Source organism: Heloderma suspectum, chromosome 3 (assembly GCF_057233095.1).
Source record: "Heloderma suspectum isolate Gila_16-S chromosome 3, 16-S_ref, whole genome shotgun sequence".
In the NCBI taxonomy this organism is placed as follows: domain Eukaryota; kingdom Metazoa; phylum Chordata; class Lepidosauria; order Squamata; family Helodermatidae; genus Heloderma; species Heloderma suspectum.
Window position 1 is genome coordinate 225,739,854 of NC_139460.1, and position 25,616 is coordinate 225,765,469.

The window sequence follows — 25,616 nt, forward strand, 5'->3', positions numbered from 1 at the left end:
GTTACAAAGCTGATTATGAATTACCATGGTCACAGTCTTGAGAATCATGTGATTAGCTCTCCCTGCCCAAGGATGGAAACACTTTTTTCATTCCTGAACCTGGGGGGTGAGGGGAGTTTCAGAAGTGATGTAATGCAGGGTGGCATCCTACGAGGCAGCTTTTTAGTCAAGAGTGCCATTGTGTGCATGCAAACCCGTGGAAGTTCCTGAAGGAGCTCTTTGGAAATGCAGACCATATACTTGCAAAAATACTCTGGCTGGCCAGGATCCCAAGAATCATGGAAGCCATGCTTGCCTCACACCTAATAACTGTGTGAGAACCATCTTGGCTCCAAGCCCAGTTGCTACCAGCTCCTCAGTGCCACTGATCCTGTGACATGTTGAGGGAGGCCTGTCCGAATCATCTCCCCCATGGCCTTTTAGTTTTGAGTGGGTGAGTCAGGCATGCCCCAAGGAATTTTTGTTCTTGGGCCTCCTAGTCCTGAAAGGCCGGTCTAGGGAAGCTCCCTTCACCCTCTGTATGCTTCTAAATGTTCTCTGCTTCTTACTCCCCACCTACCCACACTGTTCCTGCCAGTTGTGACCAATTTAGCCCCACACTAAGGAGTGAAAAGAAGGGCAATTTCAGAGTTTTTCCAAATTGAGGAAAGAGACATTTTATAATCAGCCAAAGCCTATCTCCTCACCAGCCAGGCAGCATGAGGCTTGTGGCTGGCCATTTATGTCTTTCCTATCTCTACTTTCTTCCCATCCAGATGCAAAGTGTCCCACCCAGTTGCTACAGAAGGGTAGGGACAAATGGTGTGGTATTTCTTGTTTGTGTATTTTTTTATGCATTGTGTGCCGCCAATATTTATTTACTACCCTGCTTTTTGGAAAAGCAGGATATTAAATAAATTAAACAAATAAATATGCTAAAGAAATTCTGAAGTAAATGCAAAAAACCCAGATGCAATTTTTTTTCTAATCTAAGATATATTAATTTGATACCTAGACATAAACATACTTTTTTTTTTTAACAGAGAAAGTGACAAGACTGACCTTGATATTGTAAGGGAGAACCACAGATTCCTGTGGAGAGAAGAAGATGAAGTTGACATGAACTGGTAACTTGGGCTATGATAGAACAAATTCATTTATCTCTTTCAGTCATGTTTTAATTCATATGTATCATTTAAACTTGATTGGAACATTTAGGGCACAATCCTATGGGGTTAGGTGGCCACCTCCGAACTCGGAGGCGACTGCCTATCCAATGCAGGGCAGGAGAAGCACAGAGGAGATCGTTCCCTCTATGCTTCTCCTGCCCTGCATTTGCACCTAGACAGCTGATTTCAGTTGTCTAGCTGCGGGAAGGTGGAGTGGAGGAGGAGGCTGCCAGACAACACATAGAATGTGTCGTACCGGCATTTCCTCCTTCCCTGCCCTGGAACGCTTCGTTTGGGCTGCTCTGCGCTCCTCTTTGGAGCACAAGAGTGCAGGGTTGTTCTGTGCTGCCTGTGAGGCAGCGTGGAAGCAGGGGAAGGTTGGTTCTCTGGGAACCAACCTCAGAGAGTGGGCTCCAAGGTTGGTTCCCAGAAAACCAGATATCCTATGGCCGTCTAGCCGCTGAATAGCAGCCATAGGATTGCTCCGTTAGGCTGTCTAAAACTTCATCTCTGTGGCCAGGTATACGCATAATAGAAAATAATGGATGCTGTGAACTGCCCAAGCAAGCAAGTTTTTTTTTTAAGCATGCAAAACAAGTTATCTCCAAAAGTGTTTCTAATCTGTGTTTTACAACGCAAGCAGCCTGTTTATGACTATTCATAGATAGGCTGCAATCCTATATCCACTTACCTGGGAGCAAGCTCTATTGAACTCAGTGGGACTTACTTATGTTAATGTATTTTAAGTTACTCACATTGAATTAATGGCTTCTCTCTAATATTCTGCTGTGGCTAGTAATTATGGCAAACAAACGTGCCAGTATTCCTGCCTTTCCAGAGCCTCAACTAGAATAAACTTCCATCATTCTGTCTTCATTCCCCACCCCCATACTGGAGTTATCCATAATACTGTCTTCTTTCAGGGAGAAGAGGCTTAGCAAGAAATACTACAATAAATTATTCAAGGAGTACTGCATAGCAGATCTAAGTAAATACAAAGGGAACAAGGTACATGCTTAATTTAAATCTTATGATTTGGGGGCTGTATATGTTCACACAACTAAATTTAATCTCCCTTTAAGGCCATGTGTGTTACTGAAAAATATATACATAGCTAAAAACATAGCCAGTATCCTGTTTTGTTTTGTTTTCCTGTGGCCAATAAAGGATACTCTAGAGAATAAGTATAGGAAGTAGGACTATTTATAGGGTGGCTTTATCTGTCCATTATTGTTTACTGACAGTTGCACGGCTTCAAGCAGAACCATACCTGGTCTTTGGTGCTGACTGACTGTTTTGGGCTGTGAGATTGTACAACAGAATGGGGTAGCAGAGCGTGGAGCCAGCAGCATCCAGGCTTGGGCATTTCTCAAAGGCGAGGTCTGAAGGAGATTCAAGGATCAGAGCACGCAAGGTCCAAAGGGGAACTAGATAGCAAGGGAATCCTGGATAGAAGCGTAAGAGCTGGAGAACAGACATTGTTCCAGGAACCATCTGCCCAGAACTGAAGGGCTTTTAAGCTTTTGCTCTTAGAGCCCAACCCAGGGCTCAGTTGCAAATCATCAGAGATGCTTTGGAAAGTCCTTACTTATGAGAGGAGCATTACACATGAGTAGCACTTTACTCACAGGGAGTTCTGCTTCTTAGACAGGCACTTCTTCATCTGGCAGCCAGCTGAACCTGCACCTTTAGGATTGCATTCCCTAGGACTAGGCAGGGAATCCAAGATGAAGGCCAGCCCCCCACCTAGTCCTAGGGTATTTATTACCTCCCAGGGACTTCACAGAATCATTTGGGTTATTTGGATGTTACTTTCTCATCTCTACACTTGGTGAGTTTGGGAGTGGGCACTGGCTTCCCCTCTTGCTCTCTGACACCCCTATGCTCCACTCATAAGAAGAGACCCATTAGATCAGACCAACGGTTTTTCTAGTCCAGCATTCTGTTTTGAACAGTGGCCATATGGATGCTTCTGGGATGCCCACAAGAGGGGCTTGAATGCAACAGCATTTTGTGAAGTCTGTTCTCAGTCTGTTTCCAATAAATTTCACTGGGTGACCCCGAGTTCTAGTATTATGGGAAAAGGGGAAACTTAACCATTTTCTCCATACTGTGCTTTATTTGATAGATGTCTTTCATGTTCCCTTATCAGTCATCTTTTCTTTAAATTAAACAGCCCCAAACACTACAGCCTTTCCTCATAGGGAAGATACCTCAACATCTTGAACATTTTGGATGCTCCCTTCAGTACTTTTGTCCAACCCCATGATATCCCTTTTTGAGATGGGCAACCCAAACTGTATGCAGTATTTTAAGTGCAGCTTATAACCACATGAATAATCCTTAGCATGAAATTTGTGGATCTGCTTCTGAGGCAGTCACATGGGGCCAGTATTGTCTGTAAACTGATCCCATAAAATAAAGCCCCTATATGGTTTTTTTTAACAGTAATTGTTGAGCAGCCATATAGTTCTCGCCATTTCTTAAATTAATAACATTCTGCAATGGTGATCCTGTGATCAGAAGTAAAATTAAAAAGCAGTGAACTCAGTCAAGAAACTCAGTCACATTCACTCGTAAAAAGCAGGAGAGCAGAATGACATGAGACTGTGGGCTACATTTCTTCCTGATTGGACCTTTCAGTAAGTACAGAGGCTTAACTGGCCTTCAGTGGAGATAAAAGTAGTCACACCACTGTTCTGAGTTAAAAGGGTTAGGATACTCTTTGGCATTTGGCTATTGCTGGAAAATGTTGTGTGATCATTCCAATGTGCCTGATGACAAAAAGGGAGTATAGCTAGATGGCCAGTATGTTGGATCTAGGTCAGTGTACTGGAACTGCCAACTTTATTGTACAATGTTCTTTTCAGTCTTCCTTTTCAAAGAGGGGTTTGAGAAAAATGCCTTTGAATGATGGTACACATAGTAGGGTTATTCATTGCACAGGGCTTTAAACGCAGTATTGTGCGACGGGGGGCAGGAGGAAGGAATGGTTGATCCCTGGAATGCACAAGTGCTCTGTTCACCTCTTTGTGCCCCACCTGCGCAGACAATTCAAATCCTTTATCTTTGTTATCGCAGAGCAGTATCTAATCCACTTAGCCAAGATACAGAACTTCGAGGAAAACCATATTTAGTCAAAGCATGTGACAGAAAACCCTAGTGTACTATACTAAGGGCTTTCTCTGCATCCAAAGAGATGATATTGCTTATTTTGGGATAAGGCTACTACATCAAAGTCTAATGTTATCATATCTTTGGCGGCCATGTATAAAACCAGCCTGTGTTGGATGAACAAAAGTGGGGAATATAAGCTGAAGCATATGTGCTTTTTCCTTCCCTTCCCTTCCCTTCCCTTCCCTTCCCTTCCCTTCCTTTCCCTTCTTTGTAACACTGGTGTATTGATTTTTTCATAGTGCGTTATGTTTCTTATGTGATGCCACCAGCTTTGGCCTGTGTCCACATAGTTAATATTAGGTAAAATTCTTTTTCTGTATATAGATGGTCAGATTTGGTTTTATTTTCAATGTAAATGTTGTACTGAATAAATTGTAGACTTCTGCAATAAGGCATCATGACAGAGTTGGATTTGCCTTGTGTTTTGGTCTATGCAAGAATAGACAGTAACCCGGTTTGCACATTTTTTTTAATCTTTCTGACAGTTTGGATTTAGGTGGAGACATGAGAAAGAGGTTGTATCAGGAAAAGGCAAGTTTCTTTTTTTCTTTTTAACTTACTGTGGCTTGGATCTGAAATTCTATGAGCAAAGCTTTGTTTATAGAATGTGGCTTTCTCGCCTCCCCTTTTTGATGCAGCCCCTTAAAAACCTGTTCTTTGAGGGTTTGAGACAGTATGGGATGTGGTGTGGAGGGTTGCAGCTAGAAGTGGGTTTAGCAAACATTGAGAATTCTCCCTTGGTGAATGGAAGTGCCTTTGGATCCAAGACTGTGACCTGGTTCGGACAGCACAACAGTCCACCGTGGCTTAATTTACCTGTGTGGTTGTTGCATTGTGTTGGGTGCTCATAGGCTCCTGGCTTGCCCTGTTGTGTGAGCCCAGGTGGCAGGGGTTGTTTGAGGGTTAGACAACCCTCAAATAATCCATGGATTGTTGTGGGGTTATTTGAGGGTTACCTAATCCCCAAAGAATACCAACTGCCTTGGTTTGCAAGACATGGCAAGCCAGGTGTCCATGGGCACCCAGCACAACGCGGCAGTCCCTGCAGGTAAATTAACCCATAGTGGGCTGTTGCGCCATGCAAACCAGATCTCTGTGTATATGTGGGATGTTCTTTCTGACTTGTTAGTTATTTTGTCATAAGGATTAATATTTTTTCTAGATATGCTCAATAATGTATTGTGATATTGTCTTGTATATTTATTTTATCATAGCTGTTAACATCTTTAAAGTGCTAATTGATCTAGATCAGGGGTGGGCAGAAGGTAGATCTCCAATTGTTTTGGATTTCAGCTGGTCAGAAATGAAGCCCCTGGTCAGAAATGCTCTGAGTTGAAGTCCAAAATATCTGAAGATCTACCAGATCTAGATTAGGGGTGAGCAACCCACAGCCCACGAGCCACGTGCAGTTCAGTGCCATTCGCCATCACTCAGCCAAACCTCGGGGAGCCTCACTGAATTTTCACCACAGCTGGGCTGTGGGAAAAAGCCCACTTTTCTGTGGCCTCCCATCTGGCACCTGGCACTGCATGCAGCCCTCAGAGCCAAAGAAGTTGCCCATTTCAGATCTAGATTGAAAATGGCTGAAGAAACAATCAGCTTGGAATTTATTGTTTCAAGAAATTTTACCATGTTTTTAGCCAAATGTGAAGGGAAACAGGGTGGAACTGCCTGACCCTGTTTTCTGAGGAAGCAAACTGTTCATGCAGCATATAGAAACATTGCCTTACATGGGAGAGGCTGTGGCCTAATGGCAGAGCACATGTTTTGCTTGCAGAAGGTCCCAAGTTCAATCCCTGGCATCTCCAGATAGGTCAGAGACAGAATCCTGCCTGAAACTCTGGAGAGCTGCTGCCAGTCAGTGTCGACAGTCGAGAGTGCAATCTGAGATGGACCTATGGTCTGTCTCAGTATAAGGCAGCTTCCTATGTTCCTGTGCCTCCATTATCTCATTTCCACACTTGTCTTTCCATGTTTTGGGTTCCCGCTTGAAGCAGATTTCACAGTGCTACACTGCATGACCAAATGACAGAGTCCAGGGAACTATAGATATACTTAGGTTATAGAGATATCTGATATGCGCCACTGATTAGTTTATAGATATATCTGATCTTATTGATGTATCTGATATAGATAATGTACAGCTTCCCCAGCTGTGCACTTGATTGCACATGACAACGCTTATTGTTCTAATGATGCAGGATATTACTAATATACATTATGTGTTTGTTCTGATTATTTTCTAAATTATACTTTTAAAAACTTCAAGCTTGCTTCACAAAGACTGCTGCAATCATCAGTGGCACAGATCAATAATATAGTTCACCACTAAGGGGCGCAAGCATTCAAAAGTATGGTAAGGTTTTCTAGATGCAGTTGTGTAATATGTTTTGCTGAATTTATTTTTGCAGTGCACATTTTGTGTATTTTTACTAGCATTCTCAAATCAGACAGTTATGATACTGATTTTGCATATATCTCAGTATGGAATAGAAGAAGACCTTCTCGAGTCTCACCTACATGTCTAGCGATGAAAACAAACACAAACCTGTTGAAAGCTTCCCCCCACCACCATTATATATGCGATAAACAATGGGTTACCGAAAATATTGACATTTAATTTAAGTTTAATATGACATAACTCTTCTGAAATTTTGCTGTTTTTAACCTCTTAGCTATATTTGCCACCATTCGATAAATAATTATATTTTCCTTACATTCCTTACATGTAGGTAACAATCCCAACCCATTAAAATCAATGAGAGTTTTGCTACTGGCATAGGATTGATATAAGTGTAATTAAAATATCATGTTCACTGTTGGTTACAAAAATAAAAATCCCGTTGCTTCCTAATTTTTTCTTTTGATCGATATTAAAAACAAGGGACTTGATTTCATGGATTTTTTTTTTAAATAAGGTTTTATGGTGTGTCTTGAGCAGTGCTATCGTATACATGTCTACTCTGATGTAAGCTCCATTGAGTTGCATGGAACTTACTCCCAGGCAAGTGTGCATAGGATTGCAGCCTTAATGAACATGATGAAGTATATGAACAGCAGCAGTTCTGTGTTCTTGGGTTCAAGCTTTAGCATTTACAATGGTTTTACACTGCAGAACTGAAATATCTGAGGACACTGTCAATCCACTGGTTAGCAGCTTAGGCAGAACATTCTGAGGTTAATCTTTCAAAAACAGTACTGGAGGTGAGCCTATTAATACAGATCGTTACCACCAGCTAGGCATGTGGATGTATCTTTCTTGGAGAGGCTGCATATCACTTGCACTGTGTATAACATTAGAAACATAGAGTATAAATGAAAGCAAATACTAAACTTTTGTGTTTCATTTAGCAGGACATTCTTAAACATTTTATGCTCATTTTGTTACTGAACCTGAGTTCAATATTTGAAAGTAAGAAATGATGAAATCCAGAGAACTGCATTTATTAGTTATGCTTGCCCAGCAGGGCTTTCAAGTTTTGTTTTGAACAGAAGCCCTTCCTTTCTTCAATACAACATGGCAATCTGCTTTTGGAAAACCACTCAGGGAAATCTTTAAAATAGTTTAGAATATGCCGTGAGGTGCATTTGATGTTCAGGGTGGAAGAAAATTCAAAGTTCCTTTGAGCATGCCTAAAGGAGCCATCTGGCTCAGGGACAAAAGTGGCAATATCTTCACTAATAATAAGTAATGGAATGTATTCCGTATATTTATACATTTCAATGTTCTAGTTGCATTTAAAGTATTTTAGATTTGGCTAATAAAACTATATGTGTGTGGCATCATGTGTTCCTAAGCAAATAATCATGTAGAATCTAGTAAATAGCCTCATCACATTTGTTTGATCATTGATTGTGTATAATACATTCCTCTCTCTCTCTCTCTCTCTCTCTCCATTCCCCCTTATCTATGCAAGATACCAGAGACTAGACCTGATTTTTACTAACCTAATCTATTAAATTGTTTTTTTCTTAATTGCAGATATAGTGGTAGTATCCTTAAAAATAGATTTTATTGCCTGTAACTTACTTCTGATGTGTTATTAATGAATATGTCATGTAATAAAATTAACTTCCATGAAGTAATGGATTTAGTGCTGTTTTCTGTTTTTGACCTCTCTCCAGGTCAGTTTTCCTGTGGAAGTAAGCATTGTGATGAAAAAGAAGGCTTGAAGAGTTGGGAGGTGAATTTTGGTTACGTTGAGCATGGTGAAAAGAAAAACGCACTTGTGAAATTAAGTGAGTCCTTCATACAGTTAGTTTTGACACCTATGTAATTTTAATGGATCTTGCTGGTTATATTTTTAATGTTTCCACAGGGTAGAAAAGTGCAGTTGACATTTTAAAAGCCCTAGTTAAAAAGGAGAATTTAAACACAGAGTTCACAAAATGAGAGTGCAATCTAGCTCTATTTAAAATCAGTTGGCGCTTGGCCAGCGGTTTCTGTAGAATGTGGACTGCACCCATATGGTCCAATACCACACTGTCTTCTGACCTCAAGGGCCAGAACCAGAAGAGCCAGGACTTCAGGGGCCCTAATCAGCTGTGGGCCTCCTGTTGAACATTGGCCCAAGCAAATACCCAGCAATGGTCACCATATTGACCATTGATGCCAGGAGAATCCTTGGTCTACTTTATAAAGCGGGGGTAGCAAACCTTTTTCCTGAATTAGCTGCACTGAAACCTTGGGGTCTACATTCCTGCAGTAGGCATGGCCACAGCCAAAAGTGGGCAGAACTACAGATCTTGCAATGGGGAAAAATGTGTGTGGGGGAAGACATTTGCATTTGCATCCAGACATTCTCCTTCCGCAGCTTGTGCAAAGTTTCTTTCATCAGCTTTATAGCTGGGGGACAGAGCAGGAAGGAGTACGTGACATCAATACCCTGAGCAATGTGGTGAGGGGAGTGGCCTGGGGAGAGTTGGGAGATCTGGATTGAGAAGCCTTGGAGGTCTGCATTTGGTTCTCTGCCCGGAGGTTCCCAACCCCAGTTATAAAGCGATAGCAGTCTTCTTTCTCCTAGTAGAGCTACTTTATTAGCTAGACTGATAGAATTTGCTGTAACTTGCTATGCAACATTGAGAATATTACTGCAGGTTTAATTTCTCCACAAGGACTCATTCCATAGATCATAGCATTTTGAGATACCTCAACAATAATCTAATTCAATCCCCACTATAATTATATTCTCATTATGATTAATATATCATAATCATTAATATATTCTTCTCTTAAATATTCATAGAAGAAGATTCCAAAATTTTCTTGAGTGAATTGAGGCTTTCTCTAACCCAGAGTTTGTCATTCTGTATCCTGCACTGCAGAAAAACATCAGCACTCAGCTTAATTTGAAAGCTGCTTTTTTTAAATACATAGTTAGAGTTTGAGGCATAGGAGCTCCCATACGAAACCCACTAACTGCTCTTATAGCTTATGCAAATCGAAATAGATTTTGCTGGTTCCAGTGGCACTTGAAGAAAGGGTTGGTCTGAGTAAACGGATCGTAGGACATGTTTTAATAGTATTCTTTTGGTTAGGTCAGCAGGGCAATCCTATCAATGTCTACTTAAAAATAATTCCCTTTGAGGGGTTCAATGGAGCTTACTACTTGGAAACTGGGTATAGCATTGCAACCCAAGTGCTGTTTACTGCTGCTTTTCCAAGTTATTAAAAGCTGGAATGAATACTGACAGTTTTGGTTAGCACGCATACATGTGAAGTGAGATTTTATATATAGCAATCCTAAAATAATTGAAAGGAACATTTATCGAGATAAATGCTATCAAATCTTTACTTGAATAAAGAATTTAATTCTTTTTTTTCAGGACTCTGTCCAGAATGCTCTTACAAATTAAACTTTCATCACAGGTAACACACTGCTTGGAAGTTCAATCGGTATCTGTGTCTATTTATGTGATAGATAGGATCTTTCTTTCTGTCATAGACATGGGAAAAAGAATTTCATAAAAAGACAATAGAGCATGCATTCATATTGACTTTTTAGCTCGGTGACACCACAACAACAAATCTTACAGGACAGTATAAATATGATGTGTCAGTTATTAAAGCTTTGTATCACAAATCAGCATTTTTAAATACGATAACCTGTGCTTGTAGGTCTGAATGTGTAAAAGAAAGGGGCGTCTTCTTACTGGAAATATCTTAAGCCAACCTCTGTTGTGGTTAGTCACTGCTGATGAAGTGGCAATACACTGCTTCTGATCCAACAGATCAAATGCAGAGGAGCCAGGGCTGTGTATGCATAGCATTGTTGTTATTTTTAAGCTGAAATTCCACCAATCATTTCTTTGGCATGGACTGAAATAAGCATCCTCTGCCAAACAGCAAGTTGGTGGGATTTTAGCTTCCTTTTTTAAAAGCAATCCCAGCTATTGGATTGTGGAGTGAAACTGAACATGCAGCACCTGGGTAGTATTCAATGTCAGTCCTATGTAGAGTAGACCCATTGAAATGAATGAGACTTAAGTTAGTCATGACTGACATAAGTCCCATTCATTGACTGGGTCTACTCTACATAGGACTAACATTGGATATTGCTCCCTGTTTGCCCATCCAGCTAGGGATGTACACATGTGGAAGCCTTCTTATATGTGCATATAGCCACTAATTGGGTTGGGGCAGCTGTGTACATGTTCAGTAATACTTTTATGTAGTTCTGCAGTCTTCCCAAAGCTGGTGCCCTCCATATAGTTTGGACTATAAATTCCATCACCCCTGTTCACTGGCCATACTGGCTGGGGCTGATGGGAGCTGTAGTCTAAAACATCCGGAGGGCACCTGATTGGGGAAGGTTGTTCTTCCCTGATTAAATGGCCGAGCCCTGACATTGGCAGTTTTCTGGAGTTAAGCTTTGGTAAGTCCTGATTCAGGATCACCTCTGCACATTTGAGTTCAGCTAAAACGTTGTCTTTTTTGTGGGTAGTGGGGTTGGGTCAAATGCTTCTCTTTTATCAGTACATATAAAAGAGCCAGTGTGGTGTAGTGGCTAGGGTGTTCAACTGGGAATCAGGAGATCCAGGTTCTAGTCCCCACTTGGCCACTGGAGCTCACTGGGTGACTTTGGGCCAGTCACAGACTCTCAGCCCAACCTACCTCACAGGGTTGTTGTTGTGAGGATAAACTGGAGGAGGAAGATTATGTCTGCCGCCTTGGGTTCCTTAGGAGGAAAAAAGGTGGGATATAAATGTAAATAAATAAAAAAATAACAAAATAATATAGGATGTGTATCTTTCTTATACAAAATGTATTCATGCCACAGTTCAGCTTGGGCACCTTAAAAACTTCATGTTTACTGGTTTCAGAGTCAGCTGTTGAGGGATTCTTTAAAATCCCTCTTTTATACTCTATTTCTAATGTATTTTTGTAGCTGAATGGACACATTGGCAGGATTTTTAACATTTATTTCTACTTATAAAGGCGAAGGGAAGTCAAACCAACAGAGAAGAGAGAGAGCACAGAACAAAGCTCCAAAGGGTTAACATGTAAGAGATCAAGCTTGTCTACACCACACAGACACAAGTCAAAGAAAAAAAAGACCCGTAAAGGTAAAAGAACCCTAAATATTTAAAATAAGGTTATTTTTAAATTTTAACATGAATAATTGAATGTTTGATGCTGTAATAATAGCATATGTGTTTTATATTTTGGAAAATTATTTGCTGAGGCTGGAAACTGACAATTCAGTGGTGTTTGTGTGTATGCAGGATTGTAGTTTACATTTAGTTGTGAGAGGAAGGGCCAAACATTGGTGATAGTAGGGAAGAAGAGATGTTGAGAGAATCTACTGGATTATTATCCACAGGCAGGAAGATTTCCTCAATAGTTATAACTTTTGAAATCTGGGTTAAGAGCATACCCAGATTAGGATTATTGATAGTTAATGTGGTCTACCTGTAATACCAGGGGTTTCTGGCATTTCTGTCTGATCTCCTGAAACATCAAGAGTTACTAGTAAATGTTGAACTTTTGACACTTGACATAACATTTATATACATATATGAATGACTGCACATGTAACTAATTACTTTTTTAAAATGTTTTTTTCAGATCCAGCATCGTTAGAAGAATCTGGTGATTCTGATAAAGGTAAATAATTGAGGATGCAGTCCTATGGGCTGAATGCCTCTGAGCTTGGGGGCTTCCAAAAATTCTGCATCCTGCCAGGCTGTTGCTGGCAAGGTGGGAGGAGGATGGAAGGGATTTTGCCTCCAATTTAAAAAAACAACAACACTTCCTTAGACTGTCCCCTGAACCTCTCTAGCTTATTTATTCACAGTGGGCAGGGACATGCAACAGAGAGGCCACAGGATACTTCAGATCCCAGCCTCTCCTCTCTCAGCTCACTGTCCCACCTTCTTTTCACCCTCCCCAAAGCTGTCCAAGGTCACTTTTTTGCAGCTTCGAAAGCAGGCACTGCGATTCTTTCCACAGTGGATGTAAGGGGGCAGGGGGAGGGATTGGATCTCAACATCCTCCTCCTGAAGTTGTAGGAGTGTCTACGGCCTCAGGAGGGGAACTCCGAAATATCCTATGGACCATAGGATAGCTCTCTTAAGCGAGTATTTTGAAAAACCAAATGTATGAATGTATGAATACTGTTTCACTACTTTTGGTTTAGAAGGCATTTCTGTTCATTAACAACGTCAAGGACTGATCATATGAAAAGCTGTAAAAGGAAATCATAAAGTTTAAAATGGATGATTGGTCTCCATTCTGGGAAAGAAAATGTTATAGATTTTGATGGAAGAACACTTACGGCAGTACTACAGAAAATCTTATTAGAAGCTAGATTGGCTCCTGCTGGGATCCAAAGAACTGTGCAACTAGTTCTGCATGGCCAAGCTTTTTTATTTCTCAAAAAGCAGCTTACTCCCATTTCATGCCAGATTGCTTTTGAAACTAAGAGAACAATCTTGTGGCCCCTAGACAGAGTCTGAGGAGTCATAGGCTACTTCACATTCCTGGATCCAAGTTCGGAGACACCACTCCGACCTTGGACCCAGGAATCTGAGCTTCCTTCCCCTTTGCAGCCAGTGTGGAGAGAACCGTACTGGGAAGGGAAAGGAGGCGGTTCTGTGGGCAAGGAGAGGAGGGGATTGGGGAAGCAGGGATATGAGCTATCTCCAGCCTTCCCCAGCCTCCGTACCTCCCCCTCCACAGAGCCCTAGCTAGATGGATGAAAATGCCCATCTAGCTAAAATGCAGAGGCAAAGGTCGCCATCACACTCCTGCTCTGCATAGGTTTCGGAGTTTGGAGGCTGAGAGGAATCCCGATAGGATTGCACCCTAAGAGGACCTTCAAAAGCAGATTGTCACCCAACATTCAGGTCTCTTATTTAAAGAAATCAAGTCCAAAGAAACTAAGGGTGCAGTCTTGTGCATGTAGACAGAAAAGTCCTACAATTCTCAGCATCCCTCCAGCTAGCCATGTGGGCTGGGTCATGCTGGGAATTGTAGGACTTCTCTCTGTCTAAATATGCATAGGATTGGGCCTTAAGTTTTTTTTTAAAAAAATCCTGCTTGACATGTCCAAGTGTTTTGGATCATATGTGTTGTGAAAAGAAGAATGTAAGGAGAGAGAACAACAAAGCTCCTTGTGGCACCTTAAAGTTGAAGACATTTATTATGGAAGAGTTGTAGGGCACAATCCAGCACAGGCGTAATTATACATTGTTTTTAGTGGGCTTGAGTGTGCTTGCCTCTTAAGTCTGTGCTTGGTTGTTACCATATGAGTCTGAAGAAGTGCCTCACTGAATTTGCTCAGATGTAACCAATGTTGCATTTGAACAAAGCTTTGAGCAATGTGTTCATAACTGTGGGCTCCATCAGAAATATGTGCCACCCATCTTACGTTCAGACACACAACTCCTAAGGATTACAGTACGAATGTTTAACGAAAAGGCTGGGATTTGCAGGATTTTAGAAGGAAACTGGTCTGCACAAAAGAGCCTTGAGATCAACATGTGACACACAGGTGGAAATCTGTCCTCTTATTTTGTACCTCCCCATATGCACTCCCAGCTGCTGTTGTATTCAGGTACATCTCTGCTCATAAATTTTGTCCCCAATCATCCTTTGCTTCCCTGAACCTACTATAAATGAACAAGTGCTGCTGGTTTGAATATGTCCTGTTTATTGCTTTGTCTGTAATAAGCATTTTGACGGCCTCCTAGTGCTCCCAATCCAAGTGAGTACATATCACCCTAGCTTTAAAATGGCAGCCAACAGCCTCATAATACCAAAAAATATTCTACCCTAAATAGGTATGAAATATCCCTGTATTGTGGTCTAACACTCATTGCTTTTCCAAAAAAGCAATTTATTGCTACTAGATGCACCAGAAGGTGGATGGGAAGGTGTATTTTGAATATGTATTGAAATGTGCATTCCACTGAAAGCAGTGCCACGTGAATAGATGGCATTTGGAGATGAATGTGCCTTGTGATGCTTGGTTGGATGTGCAGATTTACATCCACAGTTACTAATCCAGCAAGTGAGATGCAGGTGGACCCCTTAGCTCTGGGGTCTCCAGTGTCATGCCCATGGGCACTAATGTGCCTATGGATATCTCTCTTGGTGTCTGCCAGGGTTCCTGCCATTTCCTTTCCTAAAATTTAAATTTTATTTTATTTTACTGGGAGACTGGCTTGCTGCAAAGCAAAGTGCTGCCCCCCAGTGCCATCTTTATTTGGGTTCAAAAGAGTGGCTTTGTGTTTTAGAGCTCATACTCCACCACTGCTTTGTACTCAGATTCTTGGTCAAGTTACTTTTTTTTAGTCTCCCCACTTTGCCTTCTGGGAAATGAGTTTCTGTGACTGCCCATGTCTGCTATGACAGCCATTTTATGAATGGGGAAGGTTCCCCCATGGCAACCATTTTGTGAGATTGCCCATGACACCCTCAAAATTCAAATTGTGCCCACTGACCCAAACATTTTAGGCTGTAACACTTGTCCATAGTCACATTACATCTGTGTCTTTTTTACAATATGCAATTCTGGAGTTGGGGAGAGTGGTGACAAATATTTAAACTTGCAGCAGTTTTTGTTTCTCTTATGTCTTTGTGTGCCTTGTAAAGTGGACTCTTGGCCACTATGAACCTGTTAATTTATCTTTTTAATTTAATTCTTCTCCCACTTCAACATAAACATTTTAATTCTTTTGGCTAGAGACGAACATCAGCTTAAATGGGTCGTGGATCAGGCAGCATGAATCCTTTCAGACCTTACATGCAGTGTTTACTTTGTTAATGTAAATAAACCTTGCTAATCAGGCATAGTTTAAAATGTGACTATTATTAAAGTAAAAATATTTAAAATCTTAAGTTACATTGTTACAGATTCAGACAATAGTGATCAGCAAGATGGTCCTTCAGATGCTGATTTTTGGAAGGGTCCTCCACAAGAGATAGAAGAAAAAACACGGTCAGTCCTGCATCTAATAGTTTTTCTGCTTTAAAATTATTATGGCTATTTTGTATTTAGATGATATTTTCCCTCAAGATTGATAACATTTACAGTGAATGTTTGTGGGCAAAACTCCCTGAAAATAATCCCACAGAGAAATAAGCAACAGAACCCTAACTAATATGTGACTTTGGGAAGAAGGCTTTTAAAACATGAAATGTGTGTCCGTTTAAGCTGGTACAGCTTGCACAAGCAACATTACTAGTCACCTGCAGGTATGGTGAAAGTCAGTTTAATAATCACATTTCTTTCATTTAAATTAGGCTTCATTATACTAATAATAATGGTGACTAACAACCTGAGCCTAAGTACATTTACTCAGAAGTAAGTTCCAGTGAGTTCATAGGCACTTACCTCCTAGTAAGTATGCTCAGGGGCACAGACGTAATGATAAGAACTATTGCTATTTTTTAAGTATCTGTGTTTTTCTATTTTCCAGAAGAGCAATCCAAGCTACAGACACATTTCCCCTTGTTACTGTAGTATTAGTAAAATAAAATGGTAAAAACCGCTTAGTGCCCAAAGAAAAAAGAAGATGGGCAAATAATTTAGCAAAAAATCCATCAACCCATGGACTGGTCGGGTGAAGTGACCTGCTTCAGGGGAGAGGATAGAGGGAAGGCAAGAATTGGTATCTGAATGGTGCAGCAAGACTTTTTAAAGCGTTGGCCTGTCAGGGTGGACACTGAGCCCATAGAATCCCAGAGTAGTTCTGATTCTGAGGAAGAGCAGTTGCTCTTGGGAGAGGAGTGCTCTCCTCTTTCCCAGGACCAACAGCTGACGGAGATTCCTCCCACCAGCATTCCTAGTTTAGTTAGCAGTCCAGGGAGTGACCAAGCACAGATAGCAGACTTAGTGGATGCGCGACGCAGACGCAGAGAGCGGCGCCAGATGGAGGGCGTGGAAAGGAGGCGAAGTGCCAGGTTGGCGCGCAAACAACGGCTGCGCCCAGAGGCTCCAAGGGAAAAGGGGAGGGACTGTCCCTAGTCCTTAAGTTCAGAGGTCTGCCAGTAATTCCCTTTCAAACGGGGACCAACTGTTCCAACTTAGGGCATAGGTACTGTGCTGCTCAGATTTAGTTGCAATCGGTATAGTTGTTAAGTTGTAAAAGAAGAATAAAGCTTTGAAAGGAATTCCTTTGTCTGTGTCTGGACTTGGCTACTGGTTTAGACTGAGAGAGACCTCCAAGGAGCCCTCGACATGGCCCTAACTGGGGCAGGGGGCTGGGTGGGGAATGACATTTGGCAGCAAAATTCCTTGAGCCAGCATGGCATCTACTTTGGATGCGTTTCCCCTGCATCCCAGCCTTCCTGTGGGTGTTTGCTGTGTTCACTGTTTGGATCCCTTTTTTTGCAGCCATGTAGCATGTTTGATTGCTCTAACAATACTGGTCCTGTTGTTTGTGCTAGTATTATCTGCTTGCAGGATTGACACAGGACCTCTGTAATGACACCATAACGTGATGATTTTGTAACGCTCTGCTGACATAGCAATATACTCCAGTGGAGCAGCTGTTGCAACACAGCCCCTGCCAGTGCGTCTGTGACTATGTACTGCAGATGCCTTCAGTGACTGTAGATAGAAATGACTGCCTGTTCTTGCAGTGATTCTTAATGTTATTTGCTTATGTTTTATAGGGAGGAAGAATTTGATGAGTACTTTCAGGACTTGTTTTTCTAAAACGTGATGTGGAAATCTGGAACTTCTTGAGTCGTCAGAATCTGTAAATACACATCAAACTTTCAAATGTCATACACCTCATTTTTCTTTAAATATGGTTTCCTCTCAATATGGGCTGGGCTGTATGTGGCCCCCTTCAGCTTAATTGTTTCCTTGTGAAACAGACACTTCTTTGTTGCTGCCACTGCTGTCACAACACCAAATTCCATGGCCAATTAGACTTCGGCGACAGCAGTTTCAGCAGGGGGAAGGTGCAGGCCCCAGTGGGGGCAATGTGACCCCGCAACCTTTGGAGGTTGCCCACCCCCAGTATAGTATATAGACATGATTCAGCATATCTTTTGTTCACTGGCCCACTTGGACTTCGGCATAAGATTGAGAATTTTTGCAATAATGTGGCCCAAGTAATTTTTTTTTCATGACATACATACATTCAAAACTGTGATAACATCTAGCTGATAGTTCTAGAAGATTCATAATTATTCTAAGACAAAAATGTAACAGATTTGCAGAAGCAGATGTTAGCCTAAAAATAAAATCCCAACATGTAGAGACAACTGACTTTTGGCCTAATCCTGTGAACTAATCTGGGAAGCAGGGCAGAGGGAGAGTCTCGGGAGAGTCTCCTTTCCCTGGAGCGAAGACCTGGCTCCTCTGCTGACACAGCAGCAGCCATTGATGTTCAAATGACATAACTGTTCAGCAGGGCAAGGCAGAGCTAGGCTGATAACTCCTTGGACACAATCCTAAGGGCTGTCTGAGTAGCCTCAGTTTCCTAACCAGGATGGCACACCTGCAGAATGTATGGCTCCCAGATCCTAAATTTTCTTGGAAGTATCCAACATATTTCAACTACATACATCTAGACAAATGTACTTTGGACTGTAGCTCTAGAGGCCAATTGCATTTATTTGCATAATGCACTTATGAAAAGGGTTCATTGAATCAGTTTGAAGTATTCCAAGTTAATTGTATTTAGGATAGTGAGCCAGTTGATAGTTTTATTGTTATGTGTTTACAGCAGAATACTTTGAAGTACAAGCTTCTTTTTATGACAAAAATAATTTAAAAATGCATAATGCAGGTGGGACCTGCAACAAAATGTTGCAGTGGTTCCTCACCCCTTAACAGGAATGCTCTTTTCAGGTTGTGAGCCAGTCAGCCATTCTCTGCTTCAGAATAATCTGTAAGGAGCTCAACCTGGTGAATTTACTCTTCCCTGGTTTCCATTGCTCTTTTCCAGGTGACACTCAACATTCCATGGCTCCTGGAGGCCATTGAGTATGCTCAGTCCTCATTGGGCAGTTTTTCTGGGTTGCACCCTATTGGTCTGGTTTTACTTTTTAATGTTTTATACTTCTGCATACCTTTGGATTGACTTAAACATGTAGATGTTCTCCTCTTGTTTCTCAGTGGCCCCATTTTGGCTCTATCCCTGTTGGCAATCATCCATCTGAGTTTTCTGTTAGAGGGAATGATGGCCATCAGTGATCAGACGTGACACCTCTACGAGCATCCGTATGGCTAAATATTTCTGAATTATAGATACATAAGACTGGGTTCATTAAAAATGTTTCAGTTAATTATTTTGTACCTAAAACAGTGTTTTCTTCACAAAACGTATTTTTAAGGTTTTGCTTTTGGTTCTGAAAAGTAATCCTGATACTTATTTGTTATTCTGAGGTGGTACAGTACAGTGGTACAGTAATGTGACATTTTGTTTTAATAAACAAGGGAGATGGCTTGCCTTGGGTAAATCTACATGTGTTTTATGTATTGTCCATGGTTTCTGATCCCCTTAGCAGTGAATGGACAGTAACTTTGCTTTAGAATGTAAATCTGAGCCTGCAACATGAAAAGAACACACACAGAACTTGGGTTTTCTCCCACCCCCATTCAAATTACAGCACAAGTTAAATCAGTTTTACTGTATATTTCTTAACAGTCTGCACAAAATATTTATCTTGTTTGGTCCGTGAGCAAAGTGAAATCAGATGGAAAGTTTTCATTGGAACATTGTTGAGTGTTTACATGTTACCCATCTGGGAAAACACAATGGTATATAAAGTAGGCTATCATTTTAAAAGTTGGCAGTTGGATACACCATGTTATAAAAGATCTGATATTTAAAACCCCCAACCTTAATTGAACGTATTCATAATATATTCATAACAGGTTTTTACATGTACAGCTCAGATGAGTATCAATGCATCTCTCTGTACATCATGTAAAGTTACGTAAAATAATTACATTTTCCACAATTCATGCCTACAGAAAGAAGAGCAGTATAAAGATAAACATTAAGGGTGTCCTTGAATAGCAGAGAAAGGTAGCTTTCTGTGAGTGGAGGCTTCTTTAGGTAAGAGGGTGGATTTAAAGGTTAATTCTTTGTCATCTTGCAAGCTTCGTTGGGAGTAAAATCCAATAAGCAGCCATCAGCTTACATCTGTGTAACGTCTCTCAGGGCTTTAGAAGAGCCCATTGCTATATCTGCTGTTACAAACGCTGTAAAGTGTCTGCTGTGGATGGCTAACTTGCTTGTAGATCTTCACAATGAAGTTATAAAAAAATTGTGCTGTTCATATTTAATATGCTGAATTTAGTTTAATGCAAAGATTTTGACTAACAGCACACTTAGTATTTCCTTCTTGAATCTGTATTTACCACAGAAAAAATATTTATCTTTTTATGGCATTTTAAAAGTTTGCACAAAATATTTGGCCTAGTAATCAAGGTTAAAACAAAATAGAAATTTAATAGAGCACTATATAATTTGGTTACTCTTGCACATTCTCTCTGAACATTCTTAGAAGCATTTTGTATCACTCTTGGAAGTGCATGGGAGCAGGTACTATATAATTCTATTTATATCTCTGTTCTAAAGTTATTGGGGTAGAAAAAGAAAATGGTAGACTTAGAGTGCAATCTTATACATGTATACTCAGAAGTAAGTCCCATTGAATTCAGTGGATCATACTGCCAGATGAGTGGGTATAGGCTTGCACCCTTAATTTAATACTAATACATTTAATACTAAAATAGTTGTCATAGTCACAGCACAATCTGAAAAGTTATTGCAAACTTGTTTTGGATTCAGAATCCTACTACACAGCAGATAAACATACATCAGATGAACATTTATCTTGATGAAACATCTTTCTCTTGTTCTGGGGTCTTAAGCAGATTCTGAAAAGATCCATTAATATAGATTGGATGGCGAGTCTAATCAGTATGAATCCATGGAGAAATCCTTTCTCCCATTACTGAACACTTGCTTAGATTTCATGGGAAATGGAGTAGCGAATATGGAACATCTTTCTTCCAGTATTACCTATTATTTGTGGAAGCAGGATTTCAAATAAAAACACTACCACCGTGTGATTTTTCATTTGAGCTGCCATTTTAAACACACATGGAAATAATATATATTAAAATCCCACAGAATGGCCACAGCTCCCCAATTCGTACATGTGCACAATGTCTGTATACTCACCTGGAGTTCCCCTGTTAGTAGTTCCTAGCTTGACTTGTGCAGGTGTTGAAGCTTCTTTTTGAAAAACAAGAGCTGGTGACAGGGAAAACTAGGCAGTAGGCTCCAGTGAGCTGCATTCAGGGTATACCTAGTCAGGATACTTAGGACTGGGTTGGGAGAGGTTTTGTTTTTCCATTGAGTGAGCAATGTCGATACTTCAAGGACTAAACTGTGTGTGTGTCGGGGGGAGAATCTTTCACAAGGCAACTGTCCATTGGTAGCTTGGTAGCTTAAACAAGTGTATGACTTGGTATACAGACAGCCTCAGTTCTCATGTTATTTTTGTGGCATAAGAGCTACTGCAGCCCCACTCTTTCCACACTACAAAGGTAATATGAGATGTCCTGAGCCATATAGGTGGGGCTTTCCATATCAGTGTCACTCCTCCTCAAAACTGAGGAAATGCTGATGTGGGGATGAATGGCAGCATGGGTTCTGTCCATGTGGGCCAGGGTTTCTGATATTTCTCTTCAAAGGGTAGGAAATGAACACACTAGTATGGCTTCTATGCTGTGAAGGTAATGTGAGTTCATGTGCAAATGAGCCCTCCAATCTTTCCAGCAGATGTGATACATCTACGTACACAAAATAATGGCCACAGTGCTACCCTCTCCACTGACATGAATAGGGCAGCTCTTGTGGGTGGGAGAGCACTGTGCTTGCCCTAGAGCTCCTGCACCCATAGAAAATCACTTAATCGGTAATCCAGTAAAAATAAGGTTAAACTGTAAAAGAGTTGCAAAAGAAATCATTTTTGAGAGATCAGGGTGACTAGCATAAGAGAGAACATACTAAAAGTTGCAAAGTCCAGCTTGATATAAAATGTGGCTTTTCATCACCTTTGGTAAGAACATAAGAAGAGCCATGCTGGACCAGACCAGGGGTCCATCTAATCCAGCATTCTGTTCACACAGTGGCCAACCAGCTGGTAGAAATGGCTGAAGAATAACAGTCATTTCACACTGTAATATCTGCTTGTCTGGGGTCAAATGAGTCCCTTTGTTTTAAATAGCTTTTAAACATTTAATAAAGCCATTTGTGTGTCTTTAATATCAGAACAATAATAATGGGAGAAAAATCCTCTCACACTTCTAGAAGCTAGTTTTGTACATTTTCTTTGTTAGCATTAACACCTGTTGATGTTAACAGTCACCGCCATAATCTTCTGCCATATTGTCACAGCCAGCGCAGCACTTCGTATGGCCATAAGACACAGTCAGGCATGGTGCCTCCTTGTCAGTAATAGACAATGTGGATAGAAATCAATAAGGACCTGGGGTGTATACCCCACAATTAGATTTGTGACACCTCAAATCCTTGGAAGCGTCTTGTACCCAAATCAAGCATTGGAACAGATGAAATTCTATGCCAGCTCATAGGGAACACTCCTGAAGAGGTGGGTGTAAGATTTGGGAGTGTACACCCTACAGTTCCTTATTCATTTCTATATACAACTGGCTATTTTTGGCATGGGGCACATAAGAAAATTATGGTATGTTATGGGTGTTATTGGCATGCTTGACAGTGACTTGCACGGCCATTGGGTCACTTCCTATTTGGTTGGAGCATGGCTCATACCCTCCTCAGAACCTGGGAAGACCACATAGGGCTTTTGAAGATCCCACAGGAGGGTGGCCTGCGGTGTCTGGAGTTGTCACCCCTAACTGCCTTGTAATATGGCTAGCCTGACAATGAGGGATTAAAACAATTTTTGCATTGTGCTACACATTGTAATGTTTAGTGTATTGCTTCTTATGCTAGTCAGATTGTTGCCACAGTAAATAATTCCTTTTAAAAAATTTTTAACATTTCCATATTTTTTTTGCTATCTTTACTATACCAAAAGGTGTTTGTGCAGTAGGCCTGTTTGTAGGCACAAATCTGATGCTAGAATTACGGCTTCTAAAATGACATATGCTACAAATTTATTCGTAACAGTACAGGGGAACAATGTAAATCATTCCAAGTGAAGGAACTAAACATAATATAAAACTGATTGCTATACATTAGTAATTAAGGTGTTACAACTTGTGCAACAGAGCTTATCATATGAAATTGACTGAAAGCAGTGTAACAATCACAATTCCCTGACAGTTTGCAGCTTGTAAATAAAAAACACTGTGTATAAATTGAAAATGACAGTAACAAATACCGAAGAAATGAACCCACACCATGTTTCCCAAATTATCTCAGGTTATATTCCATCCATTCTTCATCATTTTTCAGTTCTCACAGAATGTGTCACTTTTAATTCTATTAGTATATGGCAGATGTGTAAAGATTGAACAGTCTATGCTATTTTATGCTTTATGGAAATCCTTGGGCTCACTGAAGATCTTCCTAGATTTCTTCCACTGTAGCAGAAACATAGTCCTTGAATATTTTTTTGTGCCATTAAAAGGAATTATAAAATTGTACATGTTTTTGTTTTGCCTTGTCCTCCATCACCACCTCCTCCTCCTGCTTCACCTAGTAAAAAGAAGAAAATAGGTGCTAGCAAGCTCAGAAGTACTCATTAATTTTAACGGCATTCAGTAGGTACTTTACAGGTGTTTACTTTGTGGCATGAAAAGCATGTGTGTTTGACCATTTGAAAACTCAATAGATTTTCAGCAATTGTGCATTCTTTGATGAATAACCAAATATTATTATTCACCGTATGGTATGATACATAATACAAAACTTCTCAAAGGACAAACACGCACTGAACCACTCTTACTGGAAAGTTTCAGCAACTAGGTATACTTAACTGCACACACAATGTGTAGTTGATGAAAGATCTTGGAATAGAAAATTAAGTCATAAGTCAATAATCCTCCAGTCTGTTTGGGAGGAAAAGTATGGTAATTTTTTGTCATGGCTGATACTAAAAACAGTTAACCATTCTAAATATCCCCTGGCAAATTCAGAGGCATTTTTTCTAACATTTCCAATGTCTTTCAAATGATTCCACAGATTTTTATTTGTCATAATTCATATATTTGTAGTAGAGCAAATTTTGCTTTCCAGTTCATTTAAATCAACATACCAACATTAGAATTAAAACTTACATTTGAAAGCTGAATCACCATGTTACTAGGTTATTTTCGACCCTTTCCACCTGCATTGAAACATGTCACATGATCAGTCACCTACCCTCTGGAATGCTTAGATATAATTAACAGCATGATATTCAAAATATTGATTTTAATTTTATAATATTTCATATCATCCTGTTTATTTTCTGGTCTGAACTTTCCTCTATAGTGGTTCAGTAAATGTATTTTGTTTTATTTTGAAAGTCAAGAGGTTACAGTATACAACACATTATCACAACTAGATGGTTCAAAGATGTGAGTGTAATACATGTAATATAACATTTGATGCAAGTATTATAATATTGAACTCCAGTGGCAAACCTCACGGAAGTTATGTCATGGTTCTAGGGTGCACCATTGATTCAGTGATTTAATTCAATAACCCCCACAGGCATATATATGAAACTAGGGATGTTGGAGAATTCCGCCACGGACTCCAGTGAGGCCAGATTCTTTAGAATCCGACCCTCCGGAATCTGTGGTGGAATGGCCTCCCCCCCGCCACCCCCCGCAAACGCCCCCCCCCCCGGAAGGGGCGGATGCGGCAGCGGATGTTGTGGCGGCGGCTCCGGCTTGTCTTCCGGCCACTGCTGGGCTGCTGCAGATGCAAATGGCGGCCGTCGTAGTGGCCGCCATTTGCGTGCCTGCATTAGGCCATGATAGGCTACGTAAATACTTACATAGCCTATTCCGACAAAGAGCAGGGGCACAAATGGCAGCCGCTATGCCATTTGTGCCCCTGCTCTTTGCCGTAACGTAATCCTCCCCAGCCAGCTCTGCTCTGCGGCAAGGCTGCGGAGCTGCCGGCCAGGGGCGGCCACAGCCAGACTTCCAGCCGCTGCCGCCATTTGCATGCCTGCGTTAGGCTGTGATAGGCTATGTAAGTATTTACGTAGCCTATCACAGCCTAATGCAGGCACGCAAATGGCGGCAGCGGCTGGAAGTGCGGCTGTGGCTGCCCCTGGCCGGCAGCTCCGCAGCCTTGCCACAGAGCGGAGCTGGCTGGGGAGGATTCCAGACGGATCGCCTCCCCCCCCACCGCCGAAGCCCCGAACCGGAACCAGGTAAGGGATTCGTACATCCCTATACAAAACTAAAGAATTTATAATACTCTACAAATAGCCCATCAATCTTTTCTCTGTTTAAAGGCCCTGGTCTTGATGTTTTAGTTATATATTATGAACTTACTATTTCCAAAATATGTTTCTAATGCTTTTAGTGGAACAATATTTCCATGTATCTTGCACTGACATACTTTTAAAATATGTTTTATTAAAAACATTTCCTTTTCAAAATTAATATTAAAAATTAATGTCACAAGGATTATTAATAACAATATAGCTAGAGCTCCTTGATTTTCTTTTAGTTCCATATGTAAGAGAGAGAAAATGAGCAGGAAAGGCAGGGAAGAAGTCATACATTCTTCATTACACAGAAGTCATACATTCTGTGTAAATGTGTGGCGTCAGTGGAAAAGGCAAATTCCATGCTAAGAGTGATCGGGAAGTGGATGGAA

General features: G+C 40.8%; 2 protein-coding genes across 4 annotated transcripts in view; one reads left to right on the plus strand and one right to left on the minus strand.

Annotated features, from left to right (window-relative positions):
• Positions 1–24,751, plus strand: part of LOC146350836 (protein FRA10AC1 homolog) — a 37,053-nt gene extending 12,302 nt beyond the window's left edge. The window contains exons 6-15 of one of the 2 annotated variants that reach the window (XM_084845847.1): positions 1,023–1,106; positions 2,072–2,156; positions 4,811–4,856; positions 8,451–8,564; positions 10,152–10,194; positions 11,764–11,891; positions 12,394–12,432; positions 15,685–15,769; positions 17,449–17,534; positions 18,735–24,751. In XM_084845847.1, the coding sequence (XP_084701973.1) occupies positions 1,023–1,106; positions 2,072–2,156; positions 4,811–4,856; positions 8,451–8,564; positions 10,152–10,194; positions 11,764–11,891; positions 12,394–12,432; positions 15,685–15,769; positions 17,449–17,491 (667 nt within the window). In that variant the 3' untranslated portion in view covers positions 17,492–17,534; positions 18,735–24,751. Of the gene's footprint in view, positions 1–1,022; positions 1,107–2,071; positions 2,157–4,810; positions 4,857–8,450; positions 8,565–10,151; positions 10,195–11,763; positions 11,892–12,393; positions 12,433–15,684; positions 15,770–17,448 lie in introns of both variants that reach the window. The other variant, XM_084845846.1, reaches the window with a different exon arrangement.
• Positions 21,404–25,616, minus strand: part of PDE6C (phosphodiesterase 6C) — a 70,297-nt gene continuing 66,084 nt past the window's right edge. Inside the window, exon 22 of one of the 2 annotated variants that reach the window (XM_084845843.1) lies at positions 21,404–23,492. In XM_084845843.1, the coding sequence (XP_084701969.1) occupies positions 23,428–23,492 (65 nt within the window). In that variant the 3' untranslated portion in view covers positions 21,404–23,427. Of the gene's footprint in view, positions 23,493–24,103; positions 24,124–25,616 lie in introns of those variants that run through there. The other variant, XM_084845844.1, reaches the window with a different exon arrangement.